This window comes from Augochlora pura, chromosome 5, assembly GCF_028453695.1.
Source record: "Augochlora pura isolate Apur16 chromosome 5, APUR_v2.2.1, whole genome shotgun sequence".
NCBI lineage: Eukaryota > Metazoa > Arthropoda > Insecta > Hymenoptera > Halictidae > Augochlora > Augochlora pura.
The window spans coordinates 4834606-4858813 of NC_135776.1; the positions used below are offsets into that span (position 1 = coordinate 4834606).

The 24208-nt window shown below is 42.5% G+C and overlaps 1 protein-coding gene across 1 annotated transcript; it reads right to left on the reverse strand.

Annotated features, from left to right (window-relative positions):
• Positions 1 to 650: 650 nt before the first annotated feature.
• LOC144469979 (uncharacterized) lies at positions 651 to 11102 on the reverse strand. Its single transcript, XM_078180733.1, has 7 exons — positions 10976 to 11102; positions 10450 to 10586; positions 8190 to 8552; positions 3419 to 3481; positions 2652 to 2971; positions 2066 to 2362; positions 651 to 1142 (listed from the first exon to the last, which is right to left on the reverse strand). Exons 1-7 carry the CDS (start codon positions 11100 to 11102, stop codon positions 890 to 892), a joined length of 1560 nt encoding a protein of 519 aa, XP_078036859.1. The 3' UTR covers positions 651 to 889.
• Positions 11103 to 24208: the final 13106 nt, after the last annotated feature.

The window sequence follows — 24208 nt, forward strand, 5'->3', positions numbered from 1 at the left end:
ATTTGAAGAATTCAAGGACAGTGTGGTATTGCGCTCAACTCGTTAACCCCTTGCTTCATCAATCATTTTGACATCGACTCGTCATGGAGTCCTTTTTAAATCAGTAGAAAAAGAAGTTATAAAATCCTTTGAATCGGTATAATATTCTGCAAAAATTCGCCAGTAAAATTATTCCAATCAATATTAATTATTCTAGCAAGGGGTTAAATTACCGAAAGCAGAAAGAAATATTTATTATTTTATAAAAACCTCAGCGTATGCGATGCATTTTACTAGTCCTCGCGATGCAAATTAGTGAGATACGCCAAAAATGCATACATTTACAGAAGAGTTAAATACCCCAAAATGGGAAATCTCGTTCCGCAAAAGGGTGAGTTCACAGTGGAAGCCCTGTAACTTCCAGCCGGTTTCAAGCGCTGCTTAATTACCTAGAAGTCTTCGTCGAGTTCTCTCCGAGCGTGGCGCGCCTCGTATACTGATCGAGCAGATGCTACCTTGTATGCGAAAAGTACGGGTGTCCACGAGGGTGGCTCGACCCACCGGGAAGATCGACCGCGTTGGCCCGGTCTTCGATCGTGGGACCTCGTTCACCAGGATATGTATCGAATCGTATCGCCCCCTCCCGCCCCCACCCCTTCTCTCGATCCTGATCGTCGTGCATCCGGTTCGACGAACACCAAATTCCATTCGGCGTCGAACCCTCGTCCATCCGACGTGATCCAGTCTAACCAGCGGCATCATCTTCGTCGGATTAGTGATAGAACTCGGGTAGATTGCACAAACGTCGTTGCTGCTGCTGTTGTTGCTGCTGCTGCTGTTGCTGCTGATGCGGTTGCTGGTGATGGTGCTGATGATAAATTGTGTCGCCCTGATGGGTCGACTGCTGGTGTCACTCGTGGGACTTGCCACCGAGGGGGTGGTAGTTGCCACCTGCGGACGCCACCAGGGCTAAAGGCAGAGGCGAGCCTAACGGTGTCGGATGGGGGTGAGAGTGACCCATGCCGGAGGAATGGGTTGTCAGAGCGAGAGGACTGCCGGACATCGAGCCGGCTAACGACGCAAACACTGACGGTGCCGGGGATGCCATCGTTGGACTGCCCATGGCTGCTGTTGGGGGGTTGATCCTCTTCTCTTTCTGTCGTCTGGAAGCAAGGTAGTCGTTTAGCTAACTTTTTTGGGGAATTTTGGTAACAGATTATGCGTCTATTTCTGGCGATTATGGTGATTAATTGATATTTCATTTGAGATGTTTTATCCTTAATTGAGTTATGAAACCATTCAGACGATTCAATTTATTTTCCAGGAAATAATTATCCCTATTCTAAATAGCGTCACCCCTCACGAGAATTTCTTGCAACTTTCCCGATATTAATGATATTATTTAACATGTCTAAGATATTATTTATAATATTTGTGCTGTTATTGACGATGTCTATAATATTATTTATGACGTATAGAACAATTGCAACTCCAAAACTCGTATTAGCATCGCATTTATATTCCCGGCTACATGTTTCCGCGTTTCACCGTTCGATGGCGCCACCGTTAAGTTTTTCGCAATTATTTCACTATTTTGTTAATTATCTAACTGTTGCGTTATTCTACTTGAGATGTTTTGTTATAAATCGATGCAGGAAATTTTACTGAATATTTTCGTATCAATTGTTAAGTCTCTATTGCTATAAATAATCCATATTTCACATCTTCGCAAAAGCCATATAGCAACATATGGTAATATGACTGGATTAAAACTGACAGTCTCATTTTATTAATTACATAATCGCCACGCGATTTTTAACTAAATCTTTGACATTAGGACGATGCAGTAGGTTCGATTGAATACTCCTATGTCTTTAGAATATTTATTTTCATTCTAAATGAGCCAGACTTGATAGTTTCCAAAGTCTTCCATTTTATAATATAATAAAAATATAGTACGATATAATAAAAATATAATAAAATATTATAAAATTAAAATTATTGTTAGACTGAATCTTTTCAATAACTAGTAACTCTAAATGGTGTAACGGGGGGTATTTTATTAACAATTCATTACGTCACTCACCTGTTGCAAAACCACACTCGGACCACCTCCTTCTCCATCGCCAAACTGTCCGCCAATATCGTGATCTCCTCCGAAGTGGGTTTCGGGTTCTGCATGAACGCCTTCTCCAGGGCCACCCTTACGCTGGTCTCTATCGAGGTTCTCTTCTTCCGCCGCCTCCCGATGGCTTCCGGTGTGGTGAGGGGGTTCGAAAGGGAGTTAGGATTGTTCAAAGAGTTATCTGCATCCTCCAACCACTTCTGTAGCAGCGGCTTCAGTTTGCACATGTTTTTGAACGACAGATTCAACGCCTCGAACCTGCGAATCAATCGTTTAGAATCAAAGTTATGTTAATGTAAAATGTTAACATTTTAACATTTTCGTGACATTAGCATTCTATAATATTTATTTTATTCGTCTTGAGAAGTGTCTAATATTTAAGAAATAATAATATGGGAGCTTGCGGTGGTATAATTTAGCATTTTTCTTAAGAAATTTGTTAATGAATTAACAACGAGAAAATTTTTTTTTGTACTATGATTGAAGGAATAAAAATTACAAGGGAGAATAATATGGTGTTTTCCGTCTCGGAAAAATCCACGCTTACCTCGAGATCGTCGTCTGCGAGAAGTCGTTGCCATAGAGCTTGCCCATGGCCAGTCCAACGTCGCCCTGGGTGAACCCTAGCTTGATCCTCCTCTGTTTGAAGGTTTTCGCGAACTGCTCGAGTTCTTCGAGGTCAGTGGTCTCCTCCGGCGAAGGTTCCAATCTAGTCGGTTGTTGTTTCACCGCTGGCGGTGTGCCAGGCGGTGGCGGTGACCTTTGTTGCGTCAAACCTCGACCAACCAGGCCACCTCCACCCTGTAGAGCCTGCTGCTTCTGCAGAGCTTGCAGTTGCTGAGCCGCCTGCGCCACCGCTTGCTGCACCTGAGACAATAGAGACGCCTTCGTGTCATCATCGACGAACATTCTCACCCCCTAGTCTTGTTAGTTATTCTACCGTTGGGAGCTGGAAAAATGGCGGCCAACTGTGATAACCTCCAGAGACAACACTCACTCTACTTTTTTCAAAATTCCTCTTAAACCAATAAATTAATTTCTTTTGCATTTATTTAACAACCAAGTTCCTAACCCTTAGATATTGCCATCAGTTCGCAGTAATTCATATATTTTGAATTAATAGGGTCTTTTATGCAACCGATAGCAACGTTCCTTTCTCCCTCCGTAACGTCTCGTTCGCCGAATTTCCAGCTCCCAGCAGCACAGGTATACTTGGTCATTGTACGTCTACGTTGAACAGGCTCGTGAGGTGCGAGATATTCTTTTCGACAGTCGATTCTGACGGAAACTAGAGGATCTAGCGGTAGACAGTACCTGCATGGACTGCGAGCGCGGATGACTGGGTCTTGAGGCGTAGCCACCGCTCTGCAGCAGCCCCTGCAAGACGTTCACGACCATTGATCAAACAGGTTGACAACGGCCCCGAGGTTTTTTTAATACTAATCAGTCATCTGCTTGTCTCGCGCGTTCAGAGCCCGATATTTTAATGGGCTATTCTATCCGCGATTCGCGACAGCTAGACTACGGATTTTTTTGATAGTTTACTGTCTAAGAGATTGCTTTAGTCGAGTAGGTTATCTCAAGATTAAATACCTGTAACAGTACCTATATCAGTTTTGATAGTTTTAGTACTTTTAACAATTTTAATAGGGCTACTAGTTGTTCAATTTTTCCAATTTTCACCATTTTTATAGTTCTATTATTTTTACTACATTTATCATTTCTACTACTTCTACTACATCTACTATTTTGAATACTTTTACTATTTTGATTTTTCCTACCACTTTTACTGCTTTTACAATTTTTATTATTCCTACCCCTTTTACTATTTGTACAATTTCAAGCATTTGTAAAATTCCACCCTTGCGCCGTTTTCACTATTTTCTCCACTTGTACTATTACCTTCACAATTTTTCCAACCTTGTCAATTTCACGCCTACAACTTCTACAATCTATATTAATTTTACGAGTTCAAAAATCCAACACTTTCTCCTCCACATCATTAACAAAATATATCCCCCCACTCTCGGAACAATAGAAACTCTCTCTCTGCACTTTCCACAAAAGGAATAACTCCAAAAATCATTAAACTATTCAAAGACTCCGCACAGCATATGTAGAGCAACCGCAAACGAGTTAGAAGAGGCGTTTTCGATTAGGTTCGAACACATGTCGCCTGGATGGCAATGGAAGGCCGGAGAAGCGTGTCCCGATCTCTATAATTTCACACGCCAGTCAAGTTAACGGCGCGTATCGATGAAGATTTTCAGTCGAGGAAGGCACTCGACACGTGTTGCGCTCGTGGACAGGTAACCGAGTGGGAAAAAAGAGTTGTGCTCGAGGGGTGCCCTGTCGGCCGATCGATTATCTTCGCCCTTTTCTTAAACAGATGCTCGATCGCGAGAATGAAAGGGGCTCGTGCAGAAACGCGGCGCCCGGGGTGAGAAAGGGTTCCGGAGATAGAGACCTGGTCGCGTGTCTCTCCTCGCGTTCCTTATTTATGCTTATTGTCGGAACAGGCCCTGTACACAAGGTTGCTTTGAATACCGACACGCGCCACAGGTTGCCAGATATTCACCTGTGCCACCATCCTTTGAATCCTTGACTTTCCTTTTGAGATTCGTTCGGAACCGCGATTGGAAATTAACCCTTTGCGATCGTGTGTCAACTCTCAGGCACCAGAGATAGTTCATTGTTTTACGTAAGATTAAATTATTGTGTTAGATATATTTAATCTTCAGTAAGAATTAATAAATTCTGTTTTTCCTATTTAATTTTCCATAGTATTTTTGTTTAATGAAAACCAGCTATTATAGACTATTGTATAATTTTAATATGACTGTAAAGGGTTAACCGGTGCTCCGATGGGATTAATTGATTTTTATTAGCAATTTGGGGTGGTTTCAATTTTCTGAAATAAATTACAGGTTGCAAATGACAGAGCTGGATAAAATAATATTTCAAAAGACAAATAGTAAATGGAATAATAAAATAAAAAGTAAAATATTTTATTTGGCTGAAAGAATATATTTTTGAACGCCAGTTATTTTGTCTCTCTTTAATTGTATTTATTTATAACAGTACTATAAATATTCTCTTTATAAATATTACCCAGCTCTCCACTGAATTTTTCAACATATCACAAACACGAGAATTAATCATTGACTCGACTAGCTCGAACAATACGACATTAATTCACAATTAATTCATAATTAATCGCATTAATTCATTAAAATGCTCTCACAGAGCAAGATAAAATAATCTCGTCGATCAAAAGTGCATCTTGCAACAACGCATGCGCGGCTGTCGCAAGCATCGAGAAGCGACGATATCAATAAAAATCGTCTTGGAACGTCGGTTTCCAAAGGACCCGCGCGCAATCTTCTTAAATCTGAATCCCACAAAACGTGCATCGAAGCGAGACGAGAGGGTCTCTACAATTTCCAGCGTGGAATTAAATCGTCAACCCTTTAGATTACCTAGACGCTAACATGACAGCCCCGTGGAGACGTCTCCGGAATTAAATATCGGTTACGTAAACCTCAAAGAATCGCGCGCGACGCGTGCATCCTGTAGAAAAGGGTTCGCAGGTTGCATCGGGGGAAGGGTTTGGGTGGCAGACGGTCGTGTGCGCACCCTTGATCCTAAACTGTACCCAAAAGAGATGCTGCGGGGTGCCTATGGAGAAGGACGATGCCTAGAGAAGGACGATGCCTAGACAAGGAACAGTGTTCTCAGGGGGGAGAGGGTGTTTCTAGAGGAAGACGGTGCAATGGGGGCTAGAGACACGCAACAGGGATAAAAAAGAAACAGCCTGGCCACGTGTGAGGGAACAAAGGGCGGCCCCGCGGCAAGGTGCCGAAGGGTCTCTCCTTGTTGCACTTTTCAAAGGAGACACGGAAGACCCGGCTTTTACGCTCGCGGATACGTGCGCGCGCGCGCGCACGCGGTCCGAGGGCCCCGTCCGACGAATCTGCTCAAGTTCGAAGTCGTTTTGTTGGTTTTTCCAGAAGGTTACGTGATGGCTGCACGCGAAAACCTATAGAAATATTCCGTGGACCGTTCGTCTGTGTGCGATCATTGTTACGGGGGTGGAGGGGAGGAGAGGTCGGACCGTTTCGAAATCGTATCCGGCAAGATCGTTTTTCAACCGTGTCCCCGGATATGTGCGTGCATGAATCGATTTCTCTGTTCCGATCCGAAGAATCTCGCGTCGAACAAAAACCGGGAAAAATTCTTTGGGGGGAAACGCAGGTGATAAATGTACACGGGTTTTTTCTTGCAGCGGGCTTCGCGAGAAAACGTCTTGGAATTTCGACTTCCATCTCGGCCGCTTTACACGCTTTATAGGAAATTATGTCTTCTGGTAAAGCTTTTCGATTGAAATTTTATCAGCTTTGAAATCTAGCTTTATCTTCATTCTTGAATAATTTTTTAAAGAATGATAATGCGGGCCAGCTGAAATTTATTTCATCTTCTCAGAGATAAATCGAGAGTTGGGTTATATTCTTGAATTCTAACGCCCTTCCTATTTTTTAAATCTACTTGCTCTTTTACTAGTTTCATTGTTAAACTTCACAGTTAGAAAATTGCAGAAAATTTTAATCCGTTTACTAATGTCCGCTGTAAATTAATAGCAACGTTGCATTCTCCGTCTTTTTTGCGAGACTATATTAAACTTGAGCAACCTCTTGACCCCAGAATATTATGTATTATTTTCATACTATGGAATATGAAGCACTGCAAGAGTTTTTTAAAATAAGAATTATTTTTAAAATAATTTTAAAAAGTTGTGGGATCGCCGACAACCCCACTAAGATTAAATACCAATATAAACGGAGAAATAAATGGAAATAATATAACAATAAATGACTGAAAAGACGTGGATGAAGAAGCTACGTGGATTATTCATTTAATATTGCTATCTACGTGTTTAGGAAGTGATATTATAGTGAAGTGAATATTTAGGCTAGTGTGTCCTATTAATCTATAGTGTGTCCTATTAGTCTATAACATGTTCTATTAATCTATAATGTGTCCTAACGATCCTACGAATCTCCTTTTGCCGATTCTCCGAATTTCGTCACTCTCGCCAGCAAATAACTAAAATCCGCAGACTAACGACGGCGTACAGATTCGGAGCCGGTGGTTCCCGATTTTCGGAGATACGCGGGCAGGAAACGCGAGACCGAACGAGTAGAAACCCCCCCTCGTCTCTTTGTGACATCGGCAAGCCTGCTATCTCGTCGTCAAATCGAGCGGACCGTCGCCGAAGAATAAGATGTCTACTTCTTTCGGCCGGCCGATCAGATATACCGGGAGGAACCGTCGTCTTTGGATCCGTGGCTCTGATCCACCCCACTTCGATTCGAATCGAATTCGTATCGAGTAGGTAATTCGCCGGAGTGCCCGGAAGAACAATGGCGGGGACGTTCCGCCGAGCGAATTCGCGCTCTCGATCCTCGATCTTCTCGCCGGTGTGGAACGCGTCTTAATCCTGAGACCCGAGGAAGAAGATTCCGCGAAAGAAGGGTTTAGAAGAATCTATAAACTTTACATTCTTCATGTACTTTTGTTAAATAATCTGAGAATTATCTCTTTGCACACGGAGCAATTTTTATATCCAAATTCGAAATAGTCTCACAGATGTATCTTCATTATATATAATTTTAATGCATTTTGTACTTGAAATAGAACTTTATAAAACTCATAATAATTACAATTTTTATAATATTATACATAGAAAAAAATTCTACAATGCAAAAATTATTTGAACGTGATGTAATAATTTTTAATGTCGCCAATCTAATATAAGGAGCAAATATCGCATTTTCGATATCTCTGCGATACTTAAAGATTGCTAAATAATTTACGGAAGAAGAAATCTCAAAAAATGATCAGATCAATCCCCGACGTTTCTTTTTATAACCACGATGTCAAAATACTCGGATTAGTTCAGCAAACGCAGTCAAAAAAATTACAAACGAGACACTTCCGTCGATGCTCGAAGAGTGTAATCTACTGGCGGAATCTTCTTGCTCCGATTTTGCGTAACGGAGAGGAATGTTTCAAGCGCGTGACAAACCTGGTTCTGCAAGAAGAACTGCGCCTGTGCCGGAAGCTGTCCCGCCGCGGCCGGGTTCGCCTGCTGGAACATGGCGAACTGCTGCAATTGTTGCTGCAACGACTGCTGCTGTTGTTGCAGCGTCGACGCAAGTGCTTGGATCTCTTGCGGCCCGAGCGCGCCCAAAGAGCCGTGCATCAACAATTGCTGGCTGACCAGTTGAGCGGCCAACGCGGCCTGCGAGTTGCTGTTGTTCTGCTGATTGGCCGTGTGCTGTTGCTGCTGCTGATGGCTTCCGGTTATCTGGCTGCTGACGCCGGAACTCGGCGACGAGGCGCTGCCGCTGGTTCCGCTGCTGCTGTTGCGGTGCGACACGTCCGTGACCTGGTTATTGGTATTAGAATGATAGCGTTAGGGTATTGTAAGTCTTGGAAAGGTGGATTTTACATTGGAAATTCGCGGTTTTGTTACGAAGCGCATTTTATAGAGAAATGTATTTTATAGTGGCAGATACTTTTGTCACTCTTTTAGTCATTGTCGAGTTGGTTTGGGACTTTATTCACACAGTCTCGTTTTATTTGTTTAGAGTGGTAATAGTATTTTAATATAGTCTTTTATTGAGTTTACTTTGTTAGATAATTTTGATTAAATTTATTTTTAGAAGTAGAGAAATGTGAACACGTTACGAATATTATTTTAAGAATATCGTTCTCTTCTCTTCGATTTCTGAAAATTATTAAACGAAGAGATGCGTTTTTATTTCATTTTGGTTACTTATAAATTTAGTTAGACAATTTTTATTTTGCACAAAGATCTACGATTGAAACACTATAATCAGCGAGCTGTAATATTACTTTCACTGATCTAAATTACTCTGCAAACTCATTTTGAAAAAGTTAAAGGCACGCGGTATATTCTAATAATTCATTAATTTTTAAAAAGCTTCAGCAATAAATTTACCGACAAAAGCCGCGAACAAAAACTATCGAACCAAGAGGTACAATAAAGCACAATACTAATTGCGTCGGCAGCTCTGATTTTCCGTGTTTGCGTAGGGGTGGTCGAATTAGAGAAACGGCGCCGCCGTCACGCCGTAACGTGCAGCGATTACATTCTTTTCCCGGGATTTCGTGAGCAGAGAGAGAAAAAAAATCGATCACCATGGAATCCCGGCCAGTCGTCACGCCATAACGTGGGACCAGGAACAGGACCGTAGGAAACCGTGCGCGCGCGAGATCCACCCTCCCTAATATTACAGAGTAAACGGCGCCGAACAAAGGCGTGTTTACACTCGGCCAGGTCAGGATATTGGTCACTACGGTCCATCCGATGCTTTTGTGTTTTATAAAACACATACACGCACGCGGAGAGAGAGAGAGACACACACACACACACACACCGTCATCCCTTCCTGTCGTTCATCTCGCTAGTGGCTTCCTCTATTTGTTTGCCAAATATTGAAACGCCGAGCACTTTTTGTACCGTGAAAATCTTCGATGGCCGATGGTCCGCGATGTTCCACCCGGAAGCCGCGCCGATTATTACGTCGAGTGGAAACGTGGTCGAGAATTAATGACGGATTCGATCTTGCTGGATGATCGTGTTTGATCATTTTTCAGGTTGATGTAACTAGGGTTGAAGAGAGCGACGGGGATTGTGAACGCTTTGTGCTTATAGAATTTGTAGAATTTTATTATAGAATTTGTAGAATTTTATTATAGAATTTATAGAATTTGTAGAATATTATTATAGAATTTATAGAATAATATTATAGAATTCGTAGAATATTATTATAGAATTCGTAGAATATTATTACAGAATTTATAGAATATTATTATATTAATATTTCAATTTTGCTAATTTCAGAAACAGTAAAAGATATTTTTCTTTGATTAGAATTTACAGCGAGAAGAATCACGTCATATTTTACGATCCAATATTTTGTAAATTAGGCTATATTTTGTGAATTAAACATCGAGGTTCTCTCAATTATTATCTAACCAGAGTGACAGAATCTGCTCATTTTTTATAGGCTTCTTATTATAACGAAAATTAATGAACATGTTTGAAATACAACAGCCGGTCATTACAAGGTTATTAAAGTGATTAAAATCAATTACTAAAGTGATTAAAATCAATTATTAAAGTTATTAAAATTAATTATTAATGTTATTAAAATTATTAAAGCCATTAAAGACTCGCAATAACTGGAACGTCAAGTTCCCGAGACAAATCGTAAATAGGCTCCCGATCGGCCGCAATAAAATAAAAATGGACTCACCAGGTTGAGGGCTTCCCTGTCCGAGTCCATGGAGTCATGGTCAAGGTTCGCCTCGGTAGCATCCTGGATATCACTGGCGATGCTCCTGTCGTCGCCACTGAGCTCGTGTCCGTCCACATCCCCGTGGAGATCCGCATCTGCAAGAAACCGACGCACAATTATCACCACCGCGTTACCAACCCTTCGACAAACCGCAGATCATTCTCTCGCCACGAGAGAAATCATCGTCTTCCAAACACTAAAGAGAATATGTTCAGAAGACAAGAAAGATTATGAAGACAAGGGAGACTGTCGTCTTCGGAAGGGAATAGTGATCATCGTCTTCGAAAGAGAATAAGACCATCATCTTTAGAAGACAATAGAAATCATCGTCTTCAGAAGACAAGAGACATCATCCTGTCCAGAAGACAAAAGATATCATCGCCTTCAGAAGACAAGAGACATCATCGTCTCCAGAAGACGACAAAAATCGCCGAAAGCCGCGAGAGATCCAAGGTCGCATATCGAGATAACAATGTCCCCGTACAGTTGTTGTTGTTCTGGGACCGGTACTTCTGGTGCAGATGGTAGCGGGTGGGGGTGGACGTGGGCGTGCTGGTCGCATGAAGTCGCATGTCCGCAAAGATCATCCTGGGATCTTCGAGGAAGACCATCGTTATCCTCGTGGTATCTCGAGGACCGATTGCCCTGGCAGGGTTACATTAGACCGATTTCCCTTAGATCCACAGCATCCGGCGATTCCTCTCCAGGGTACCGATCACGAGGATCAACGAGCACCCCAGCATACGATCTGCTTCCGCATGGTGCACTGATCCCGCCGGTATACTCGTAACTCAAAGTCAACCGTAGCAGAAGACGAAGAACGACAAGCGGGAGTAGCACATTACGAATTCGAACGAACGGCTCATTGAATATGCAAAGCGATTAAAGTCCCGTCTCCCGCGCACTGGTGAATATTCAAACGTGTAGGGAGCTCTCGAAGGGCACACGGAACCGGTGCGAGAAAAACGCCGGTCCTCGCCGCAGGACCGACACAGAACGAATGTCAGAATGACGCAACGAAATCGTGCCCTAAACGAGCGGTGTCGACCTTCCCCTCTACCACGTGGGGCGCCACGGACACGACGATTGGTCGACGGCACCGCCGGGTTCGTCCTACCATTGGCCGATCCCCGGGAACCCTTTGGCCCTTGTTCATGCCCCTTCTACCGTGCCGCGACGCGCGAAACAACCCTTCGCGCATCCATCATCGTGTCTTATGACTCGCCTCCCTCGCCACCCCTTTTTTTCGCCTTCGTCTTTCAAACGAGACTCGCGCGCGCGCGCGCGCTCGCGCCCCTCCGTTTCGAAAGGGGCACGCACGCTTTTCTAATACGAAACGATTCGCCAGGCTGCCGGAAAACGAGCTTACGCCATTCGCGCGACCGTTTTTAATAATAATTACTTCGATACGCACGGGGACACCCCTTTTTTCGAACGACGTCGGGGGGATTTGCGGTATGGCGGACGGCGTCGAACCGTTCACGGGCCATTTTTTAAAGCCGATTTTGCAGCTACAGCCGCGATTTTTGCGACGGTCTTTATTCTGTGAATTTGGTTAATATGGTTGGGCGATTATTATGATAATTTTTATGATAATTAATAATAGATGTAGCAGATGTTAGCTGCTGTCTAATGCAGATGGTATTAATGTTATTCGTAGTTATTTTTATCGGATAAAATTCTTGTTAATATTTCAATGGTACAGTAAATTCATCACATAATTAATAAAAGATTGCTTTGGTAGATTGTTCAAGTTTTTAATCCCATTTGTCGTCACTTAATTTTATTCCTAGACTTTGAGAGCAGAAAATTTAAATTTTATTCTCATTTAGATGAAATGAATACCATTTATATATATTTAGAAGAAATAAGTAATATTTATATGTGTTCAGAAGAAATGAGTAACATTTATATCTGTTCAGAAGAAATACGTAACATTTATATTTAGAAGAATTAAGCAATATTAAGAAGAATTTAGCAATATCCAGAAGAGTTAAGCAATATTCAGAAGAAACAAATATCGGACTGCATTGAACAAATTATGCATAAAATTTCGCGAGTCTGTCTCCTTTGGACACGACGATAGATCCACAATTGGCAGACAACTTCAAATAAACGAACGCCAACAAATAGCTACGATTTCCATCGAATGGCATTCAAATATCATCGGCAGCGTCCCACGAAAATATGATAAAGGTATACCAGTCTGATCGTCTATCATCGAGCGCGGGATTGAAGTCCCATCCAGCTGGGTGACCGAATCTCGTTCATCCGTAACAAGATCGTATCTCAGGGCGCATCTTTCAGCTCTCTTTGTCCCGCATCTGCATACACCGACGCGCGGCTAGGTGCCATTATAAATGGGCCCCGTGGCACAATGGCTCTGCCCATGCAATTTCCAGCCATTGAAGCCCGTTTAACGTTTGCACGAGTGACACGGTAACCGTCTATCCATCACCCACCCACATTTCCACGATGATCGGACCCGGCCACGCACACACTAAATCCCTGCAACCCTGATGCAACAGAAGTGCAGCTGGACCGACCACGACGCTCTCTCTCTTTCTCTCTCTTTCTCTTTTTCTCTCTTTCTTTCTCTCTTTTATTCTTTCGAACGCACTGTGACCTTCGACGCCTCTTCCCGTTTTCTCTTCCTTTTTCACGCCGAAGGAAAACTGGGCGATGGACCTGACCTTCCAGGAGATGCTGGAATCCGGGGACAACACGATCGTGTCACGTACGTCAGGTGATAAAACGAGACACACCTGAACGGAGCAACACCTTCGATCGTGATTTTTGGATGCTGCTGCGACAAGGATTTTTGTGGATCCCTTTTTTGAGCTGTAAAGGGTTCGTGGTTGTCGCGAGAGATGTTTGTTAATGTTAATGTTAATAAGATGTTAGATCGTCATTGTTCATTGTGTTTGTATTAGATTTTTTAATACTGTGCACTAGTAGACTATAGATTGGCATTTTTTCCCGACTGGTAGCCTGTGAATCGGTTGTCATGGCTGCTAGTAATTTGCTATCTATTATTGAGGTATCGTTATATCATCTTTAAAATATTAGAATAACAGTATCATTATACTATTTTGTAGATTTTTCAAAGAGATTGTAAAAATGATTAAACTGACTTAATTCTCTCACGACGCATACTTAATTCAAACTAACTAATAAAACTTAATAAATTGTATTAGATAATATCTAATAAATTATAATAAATTACATTACATACTACAGGTAAATTATCGTACTAAATTAAATAATCCACGACATTAATTCTGTTCCTCTATACAACTCAACACACGAATTCATCTCCAACACGTCAGCAAGGAATTCAACCCCTCGCCTCGCACCCCCGCGCGAAGCTAAAATTCCCTAAGAATCCCGAACAGCAGTCAGAGGTCACCGAACCCTGGTCGCAAAGAAAAGAAGTCGCTTAGCCAGTGGCTGAATCCCGAAACGTCGAACTTTCCCATAGCGTCCCACGAGTAAATCGGGTCGCAGAGAGATAAAGACTCGCGAAACGTTCATAAAAACCGTCTCGGCGCAGGTGAGGATGGGCCGACCGCCTGCCAAGGTATATACGCAGGGTAGGGAGGTAGGTCAAGGAGAGAGAAAAAAAAACGGGCCATTCGAAAATCCTGTGAATCCTGTGAATTTTGAACGCGAGGACCGTGTGGCCCCGATTCCTCGCTCCTCCGCATCTGTGGGTCTCTCCCCTTCGTACCTGACGTGGATTCCCCGGAAAACGGCGAAAAAACGGAACGGGGAGAGGCCGTGGCCGTAGGGTGAGCAAGATGTGACAGGTCAGGTAGAGAGCGAAATTCACGTCGGCATTGGTGGATTCCCTATAAAATTTCGGTTACTCGTGGATCCTTCGCGCTGCCGATTACGCCCGGCCCGCGATCTCTCTCTCTCTCTCTCTCTCTCCTCTGGATCGGATCTCGCTCGCACCATGCGGTTTCGATGATCTCGCCCCTCGCGACGTGGAACGCAGGTAGCACGCATCGGTTTCCCTTTTTCTAAGGGAATTTGCATCGTTCAGCCGTTCCCCTCTTTTCACCGAAAATTGCCGGGTTTTTTAGCCGTGAGAAGCTCGACGAGAAGACGACCGAAAAATGAGGGGAGATAGGATTTTTTCGGGCGAAACACGACGGTTCCCAGTTTTTCCACCCCTTTTTCGCTTCGCGCCAAGAAAACCGACGTTTTATCGTCGCCGTTAAATATTGTCCGCCAGGTGCGAAAGGTCCGTTGGCGAACGAATAACTAAGATAAGGCGAACCCGCGTCGCCTGTTCGACGCTCAGGCAACGAGTGACGGTTCGTCTTCCAGGATTGGGAGAGATGCGTTTGAAAAAAAGAACCAACGGACTCGTGGCGACGATCCTGACGGAGGAGACGACCGGGGATGATACATAAATATCAACGGTTTTTTAACGGAAAAACGACGGGGATGGAGAACTGCCAGTGCTGTTTGAAGTTGCTACCGGGATTCAAGGTGTTGGGAAAGAGTGTTAGGATGGTGCAGAGAAGGTTCTGGCGGAAGATCGTGAAAAATGTATTAACGGAACATTGCTAATGGTTCGAGGATTTTTTTTATGCTGGTAAGACTGCGAGAAATGATTGAGAAGATCAAATGGCGGTCTGAGAAAAATGGTTAATATAATTTAATCTGAGAAGGTTATGTCAAGGTTCAGATTAAATACAATTTGAGAATTAAGGATCTGATAATTTACTTTGAAGATTCTTAAGAGATAATTATGGAAAACTGTATTCTTAATGACGAAATGGGAATAAAAAATATTTTAGCAAACACAGAAATTTTTATTATAGAGTTTTTGGTCTACTATCATCGAAGTATCATTTTTTCCTAGCATTATTAAATTCAAATCCACTCACGAATAAATAACTCATTCATCATATTAATAATAACAAGATTATCAGTCAACGCTATGAACCCTTTGTAGTCGGTCAGCGAACGTGTCGAAGAGTTGTTCGCCCAGACGGTCAGTTAAATTCTAATGGACCGAGGTTTTCGGGATCGTTTCGCAGAATGTGGCAGCAGAGCTCGTCTATTCAGGCGAGTTCGAACCGAATATTTCTATCTAATTCAGGGGAATGCGTTGCGAAGTGAATAGACGCGACGCAACAATCGGACCGAAGACGTTCCATTTCCAGGATGAATTCTGCCGTGCAACAAAGCCCTGCGGCGTCTACTCCACCCCCGCCGCACCGATTCTCGTCTGTTGCGTGGGATCAGCCGGTGTTTTTGTTCGCCGAGGCGAGAATGGTCGGCGCCGGCGAAGGGCGCGTTGCCCTTTTCTCGCGATCTACATAAAATATCGATTCCGGCCGGCTTTCACGGAAAATATCGGCGAGTCACGAACGTCTTCGCGTCTCCCTCTTTCTCGATTTTGTTCGCTCTCTGTTCCTCATTTTCTATCTTTCTCTATGTCAGTTTCTCTCTCTATTTCCTCCATACGCTATATTTTTTAAACAATTTCTAGCCTCGATATTTCATCAAAGTTTCATTTAATTACGTCTAGGTCCTCGCTAAGCCACCCTCAACCCTCCTGTGACGAATTATACGATACAATTAACTATATAATTAACAATATTTCTGAACGTTTGCAGCATTCGCTATTAATTTTTCAAAGCATATTTTTGACACTTTGCATTTCTGTGATTTAGTAAATATAATTGCCGGAAAATAAATAGTTATTCGACGATTTAAATACACCATTAGCTGTAATCCAAGGGTTAAAGTTTCGTCTAGAATTCCATAGAAATGATTGTGGCAATTTGAATGCCTTCGTTAGAATATTTTTTAAATTATAAATAGATTGGGTGGATCTCTAAATTTTGTCACTTCATCCCTTATTTTTAGAATCAATTTAATACAGCTATTGGTTTCCTACAATTGCCCTGTATAAACTCTTTTAGCTTATAAATAAATATATAATAAAATCCTTTAGTTTACAAATAAATAAATAAATGTAGACGTACTCTCTTTATCAGAACTAATATTAGAAATATATATTCGTATATACAGATCTCATATTTTGGAAATTAATTTTTGTTTTGGACTAAACTTATTTTTTGATAATCCTTATTTTCTCTCTCTCTCCCTTCTCCCCCCTCCATGCTCCAAGAAACCGGCTCCGCGGTTTAACGAACGGCACCGCAAAGAAGAAATCGTTATTTTCACGGCTCTGCCCGATTCCGCGGTTGCATCCCTCGCTCCCTCGGCCCTCCGCCCTAACCTCGCGGCTCCGCCCTTCGGCCGGCTCTCTTCCGAACACCGCGGAACCTCTCTCACACCTTTTGCTCGATTTACCTGCGGCTTTTTTTCGACCCCCCCTCTCTCTCTCTCTCTCTCTCTCTCTCTCTCGGAACTGTTTCGCGATCGATCCGCTCTCGTAATTCGCAACAGAGGCTCTCTGATGCTTGCTTCGCCTGTGTGTACAAAGTAACGCTGCCGCAATTACCTCCGACCAATACCCTCATTCTCTGCGAAAAAAGAAGGTATTGGCCCTTTCGATGCTGACTGAGGCAAGAATTCAAGGGTCCGGTTCTCCTGATTTTGGGCAGCCTTGTGCAAAGGGGTCAACTGTTAGCAATTATTTCAATTGTTTGGAAGGGTTGCTTAAGCTGCTACGGTTTTCTTTATGAGTTCGGTAGAAAAGTTAATTGCAGTAATTTTTATAAGCTTTAGAATAATTTTAAGTATAGTTAAAAGTAATTTGAAGTAATTTTTAAAGCAATTTAAAATATTTTTTAAAGGAATTTGAAGTTATTTTTAAAGCAAAATTTAATGGAGTTTTTAAAGGAATTTTGAAAGAAATTTAGAATAATTTCTAAATATAATAATTGCAATCAGATGAATAGATCTTCCCTCTCTTAACAATTGCAAATAGTTATAAATAAAGTCTTTCTCTTTTAATAATTATAGAAGGTTGAAAATAATGTCCTAATATCAATAAAAAAAATGATAATGACCTACCAAATCCTTCCATTTTTCTAAGGTCTCTATAAATTAATATTGCACCTAATCATTTTTATTATAAACGCAAAAGAATCTCTGCAGAAATTCCGATGATGTTTTAACAAGCACCAAGATCTAAAATGGTTCCACATCGTTCGTCTCGAAGGGGTTGCCGCGAAGAAACCGATTTATTATCCCGAAGTGAAACGTCTCCCTTACCCGGCCGCGTCCTCCTCCGTAAGGTCGCATTAAGACTCCTTTTTTCCCCGTGTTCGTCTCTCGGTGTATCAACGCGGCAGAATGTCTAAACAGCATCTGCCTCCGCGTCGTTTCTTCGTCGCCATTCTTACGTAAGGGCACGACAAAGCGGTACCAACCCCCGTCTCGCACGGGGGAGGCAAAGATTCGGGCCCCATTATTCCGGGCTTGCGTGTGCACCGCCTGTCAACCGACTTACGATTTTATTAGGGCCTTACATCATTCGATTATGCTTGCCGGGGAGAGCCACGGTTTTCATGCATCGGGTGAACCCGGGCGGGCGCGTCATCGGGACACGAAGCGATAGATCGACCTATCGTTCTGTGAACGATCGCTTTCCATTTCGAGCGTGACGAAACGATCCTGCACTATGTTCGATTCGAGAATTTTCCCGACGGTTGAACTCTTGCGCCAGAATTGTCCTAGAATAGAGTGCTAGCATGATTCAGGTCTGAGGAATTTGGGGGTATATTGTTAGTAATTGTTTAAAATTGTCAGGGAAGAGGAGACACTTTTCTCTGGTCTTGTGTTACAAAGCCAGATCTTTGAATTTACAAGAACGATTTTTATTCTGTGAAAATATTTGTATAGGGATATTTATGCATTTGAGACAGGAATGGATAGGTATAATTAATCACAGTATTAAAATTAGAATAACTGGAATAATAATTGCTGAGGTTATTATTTCATATAATGGTAAAAAGTCGATCGAAATATAGTAATTATTAAACAGCTGTTGCTTCCTTTATTACTAGATATTTATTAATAGTTATCTTCCCTCATTAATACCTAAATTGTAAATCTCAACTTATTAAAATTATTTAACAGGGAAAATTGCACCACCTATAATTCTCAAGATTCGCATAGAAATACAGAAAATCCTCAGAACACCCTAAAAACTGATCCAATTTCCCCAAAATCAACGACCCTCTAAAATCCACCCTCTAAAAAATATTCCTCGCAAAACTACAAATAAACTGAATAACCTGCGAGTCCAGTCGCATGACCAGCACCAAAAGTCAGCGAAGAACAGCGGCAACGATAATCTCGAAACAGAAATCCGGAGGGATTGAAATTCGGACCTCGAGGTCTGTTCGTTTCGGAGGATCGAGATTCAGCTTGCGGAGATCAATTGATCCGATTGGCGGGAAGCAACCGGTGAAATTATTGTCCGTGACTATGGCCGAGTGTGTCCTGACTATAGCCGAAAGGGGGGAACGCACACCGGCGGCGGGGAGGATAGATCCACGAGCCAATAGAATAACAGTTTCCTCTGGCGTGTTTTGAAACAGCGGTGCCGACGGCGGCCGGGCAAGGGTGACGCGAGAGAGAAGGGGTGGACTGGTTTTCGAGCAGCGTGTGGGGTGAGTCTAAAACCGTTAGGTTGGTCGCGTGCTACCAGAGGCACGTGGCCTTCCTCTCTCTCTCTCTTATTCTCTCCCTTTCTCTCATTCTCTCCTCTCATTCTCTCTCTCCATCTCGTCTACGCACGCGCAGGATCACGTTCACGCGTGTGTATACCACTCCTGGCCGACCTTCTGGTACTCTGGTAATGGCTCCGAGCATTTAGAGCCACGATCTTGCTACCACCGCCAATCTCTCGCTGAATCTACTCGAACCGGAGGAACCTCGTTCGCCATTCGTGGAATGCCCCACTGTCAAACCGCTGTGCATCGATCTGCATGCTGCAAAATTCTTGCGTCGCTTTTTAATCGCGATGGAACGACGTACTACAGCTCGGCAACGAGGAAATAAATATATAAATAATGGACCTAGTTGGATGTAAGAAAGACGAATTGTTGTCTTGTCGAAGTTCATAGCACTGAACTTGCGTAATTTTAGTTCAATGCATATTTACGATGGTAGGATAAATCTAATAGCCTTTCTGTTGTTCAGAGTGTAATTTATTTAATAGTAGAATTATTGAGTAGTAGTACTGATATAGGAATTCTTGAAAAATGTTACTTTGTGATAATTGTAAGAATGGTATTGTAATGTTTGTTGTAATTAAGGAATTATTCAATCAATTGCAGTGAGAAAATCTTTGTAATTTCAGCAGCTTTGAAATGAGAAATATGACGCCTTTCGTTTAACCACTGTGATAGGTTTTTAGTATCAATTTAATTCAATACTTAATATAGTTAAAATAGAACAGTTAATATACTTTACATATATTATCTATTACAATTAATAATAGCCAAAATAATTCCTTCGAAAAATAGATAATTATTTGAAGATTCAAATTCTTAACCAGAGAAACTAAACATCTAACTTATTCCTGTTTACTTTACCATCCGACGAAACTTTCTATCTCGCACGAAGCTCCATAATCACCATCAACGTAATAAAGAAAACACGGACGATTTCAAAGCAAATTCCTAGAACCCCTAAACCAAGAGCCGCCCAATGCATCATGATGTAAAAGCAGCTCGAAGACGGAGCCAAGGAATAAATTTCGATTGCGTAGGACTTAATGACAGGGCAGCGTGAAACAATCGTGAAAACGGAGTCGATCGATTAAGGGACCGGTGAATGAGATTGGGGATCCGTCGATCCAGGAAACTCGGGTATCGGCCGGAACGAAGGCGGCAGGTAAGCAAAGGTGAGCAGCGAGATTCCGTGGACACATGGCGCGCGAGCCATTAGCCGCGGTCGCACCGGTGAAAACGAGATATTCTGGGTACGGCGTGGGCCGGGACAGATGCAGGATCGGTAAATAGTCGGCTGGATATATAGCAGGAGCCCCCGTCGAACCTCATTCGTGATCGCGATCGTCATCGTCGCCATCGACAGGCTACCGTTATAATGAAACCGAGAGGCACGTGCTCCACGCGAACAAACCGCTGGAGATCGTTCTCTCTTTCTCTCTCGCCTCCCACTCGGATGCAGGCCGACGTCGCCGCGTGTGTATGCTTATGGTGCATAACGGTGCTGGAAGGTGCAACGCGCGGGGATGCAGATGGCTGCGGAAACGCACGGGAGAAGAGCACCTTCGGCTACGTGAAACGAACGGGATCCGCAGTTTCGTGGAAACCAACGGCGATTCGACTGCAGTACAATGGGACACTTGCTCGATTTTAATGGACTGTTCATTGTGCCTGGAGGATCGATACAGAACGATCGATTCTCGACGGCGAGTTTCACGAGATCGCGAGTCGTAAAAATTGTTACACAGAGATCGATAGTTTGTTTAAATTTCACGACAATTTCTCGACAATTGGATTCATTGTTTAAACGTTGTAAATTGTGTAAGTTGTTTGTTTCTTTACTGCATTTATGGTACTCTTGTATTAACCCTTTGCACTCGTGTGGTGACTCTGAAGCACCATTGTTCTACAAAGTCCCAAGATAATTCTTATGCCAACGAAGATTAGGTTTAAAAAATTATTAAGTAGTGAAATTGTTGGTACGAGAGACAAGAATTACTTTCGAAAAATACTTTCGAAAAACTATTAACGAGGAAAATTATGTCAATTTAATATTTAACCTAGTAATGAAACTATGTAATCAAATTTAATAACGATAGATCGCCGCGAGGATATGTTAGAGTCGTGTTCCAAACAATGAATAGAATTTATGAAATGATTAAAGGAGACCCGTGGAATTAGTTAAGAAATGAAACACGCTGTCCGACGATGGAACAGAAATTCCTGGTAAGGTTAACGATGTCCGCGAGCTACGAAAAGCAATTAAGGGGTTGAGAACTCTATCGGCGTGGACCGCGGAGAAAAATGGTCGTGCGGACTGCGGCCACGTTCGCCGTAAATTTCCGATAAGGAAATGAGACTATGCATATAAAAGAGAGGGTTTCCGCGAGGGACTTCCACATTGGCACTTCGGGTCCATTTGCTGGCCGGGCACCCCCGCTGCTGGCTGGCAGTGATGTATGGTGCGGTGGACGTTGCATGCTGACCACTATCGACGACCTCCTATGTTCCACGATGGTCGATTCTAAACCCTCCGTATACCTAATCATTTTTACAACATTCTTGTTGATTGTACCGCTCTGTAGCCCGAATTATCGAGTTCGAATTTAAGGACGGAATTTTAGCATTGATGAGAAGATATCGCAATGAAAAGCTACCCCTATTCAAAGATTAAAGAAACAGGAGTGTTTCCTTGACCCAGCAAATTCTTCTAAAAATTTCGATATGGTGGTGCAAATAAAATCTTTCAGTTATATTCTCTGTGTCTCGGTTATGTTTAGTTATTATAATAGCGCCATTTTTTATCGTTTTTGGCGAGTAGCACTTTGGTTAATAGGGTACGGATTTTTTAATATACGGAGGATTTATATTGGATAGGATTTTAGGTATTTGGAGACGAAGCTAAATTTGTAAATTCAACAAATTTGTCGACAAATTATGTTAACAGATTTTACCAACAAATTTTTATACACCCAGAACTTTGTACCTAAAAAGACAGTTTACTTATCTTCATCATTTTCAACCCCTATATTATAATATCTAATATATAAGTGAATATACATCTTAATACATCCACCATAATAGCATCCATCTACGCTATTAATCCACTTTAGACGACCCCCTAACTGCACCACTTCCATTAACAATAAAAAAATGATTTAACTTATTCCCAGGGAACGCAACACATATTCTAAATAGAATTATAACTAGACAAATGTTAATGACGCGGATTAATATTTTCCAACTTAATTAGAATGCAACATCCTTTAACTTCAGAAATTTTTATTTAAAATTATAGAAATCCGAAAAGATAATTAGATGAAGCATCACGAGCGGAACAGTCTGCACGGTTATTACGATGTGCTCGCAGCAAACGTGACCGCCGGCAGCCTGACCTGTCACGAACTCCTGAGGCCACCGCGATGATGGAAGAACTCTCGGCTGACCGACGAAGGAGCCAGGACGGCGAAGGGGATGGAAGTGGTCAGACTATTTGAATATCCCATATTTAAGATTCGTCCGGCGTAGTTCGGGGCAGTGATTGCCGGGTTGGCAGGCCGGTCACGTGTCCGGCGCGTCATACGCGTCAAACCGACCCCCTATGGAAACCACCCCTATTGCGCCTAAGGCCGGCGGCCAACCTCGCTCTTGCTTTTGCCACGGCCCTGCGAACACTTTACATTCTATTTTCACGCTGTACTGACCCCGATGTATGCGACTTTCTTAACATATTCGCCAGATATTGGCTTGCCGGCACGTGCTCCGACGGCCCGGCCGCTCGATATTCATTCCCGTGGACAACGAGTCCTCCAGGATCTCGAGGAGACCTAGATCAGCGACCCACGTGAACTCGGTGACCGGCGGGTCTAACGATTCCCATCGGCCATCAAAATTTTCTTAGTTAATTAACAGAGAGAATATTGCTTTTTTAGTAAGCTGGTTGATATGCAGTTTAATTAATATAGAAAATATTGTACTGTAGTTGTGGTATAATATATAATATCGTATCTCAATTAAGGTAGAAAATATAGCACTGTGACTAACTTACAGAATATTGTGTTCTAATTAAGTTAGAAAATATTAACAACATCATTATAATTCTACATAGGAGAATATTTGTCGTGTTTCCCTTTAAAATAATTGTCTTAAGAGATAAAAGATTACTTAATCAAATCTTAAGTAATATTTCCGAACAACTCGCCCTGAGCAACACAACCCTTTGACATCGAATTAAATTTACACATAGGAGTCACGCAGATCAAAATTAATTTTCATTGCAAGAAAAGTAAAAGAGTTAAGAAGAAAAAACAAAATTTTTTAATTCCTGTTTAATCTTTAGAAGAATAAATAACTTTGGTGACTGACGGTAGACATAGGATAAAAAATAGTCAAAAAATGTCTTCATAGTTTATTGTACGTACGAATATATTAACATATATTTCCGGTATAAAAATCTGTTACTAAAATCACATTCCCCGGCAGAGAAGTGAAAATAGCCGACAATTGGTGCGTTTACGTATCATCGTTGTCAGTCCATGCAAAGCTCCCCCGAGTTATGACGAGCACCTGACATCCTAAAATGGGGTTGGCTTCTATTTTATGCGTGTCACCGCCCCCACAGTGTTTTCACGGGACGGCGAGCACCCCGGGATTTTGCAGCGGGGGTGTGCTCGCGAAGGGGAGGACGCCTAACCGAGTTAAATAACGCTACATTAGCGTCCTTGCGCCGATACGAGGGCTGTCCGAGTGTGAAATACCCTCAGGCTTATCAGGCTGCCGCAGAGCTTCTTTTTTTTATTAGCTTCCGGCCAGCCATTGGCCCTCTCTCTCTTCTCTCTCTCTCTCTCCCTCTCTCTCTCTCTCTCGCGCACCAGATCCCGGCGAAAAGTAAATTCTAAGAGATATGGGAAGCCATACTTTCCGGGAGGACGCGTTTAATCGAGCTTGGAATGTAATGAGGAACGCGATCGCGATCTGGTTGACTCCTTTCATCCCTTATCAAACTCGCAGAAAACGATTTTTTACCGCCACTAAAAAGTTTCATG

Excerpts from the sequence above, each read along its gene's own strand:
- LOC144469979 (XM_078180733.1), bottom strand. The coding sequence starts at position 11,102 with ATGGTCTTCCTCGAAGATCCCAGGATGATCTTTGCGGACATGCGACTT. Across the intron at positions 2,363-2,651 it reads TCGCAGACGACGATCTCGAG|GTTCGAGGCGTTGAATCTGT; the intron begins GTAAGCGTGGAT and ends ATTGATTCGCAG. Across the intron at positions 1,143-2,065 it reads CGAGTGTGGTTTTGCAACAG|ACGACAGAAAGAGAAGAGGA; the intron begins GTGAGTGACGTA and ends CCTTGCTTCCAG.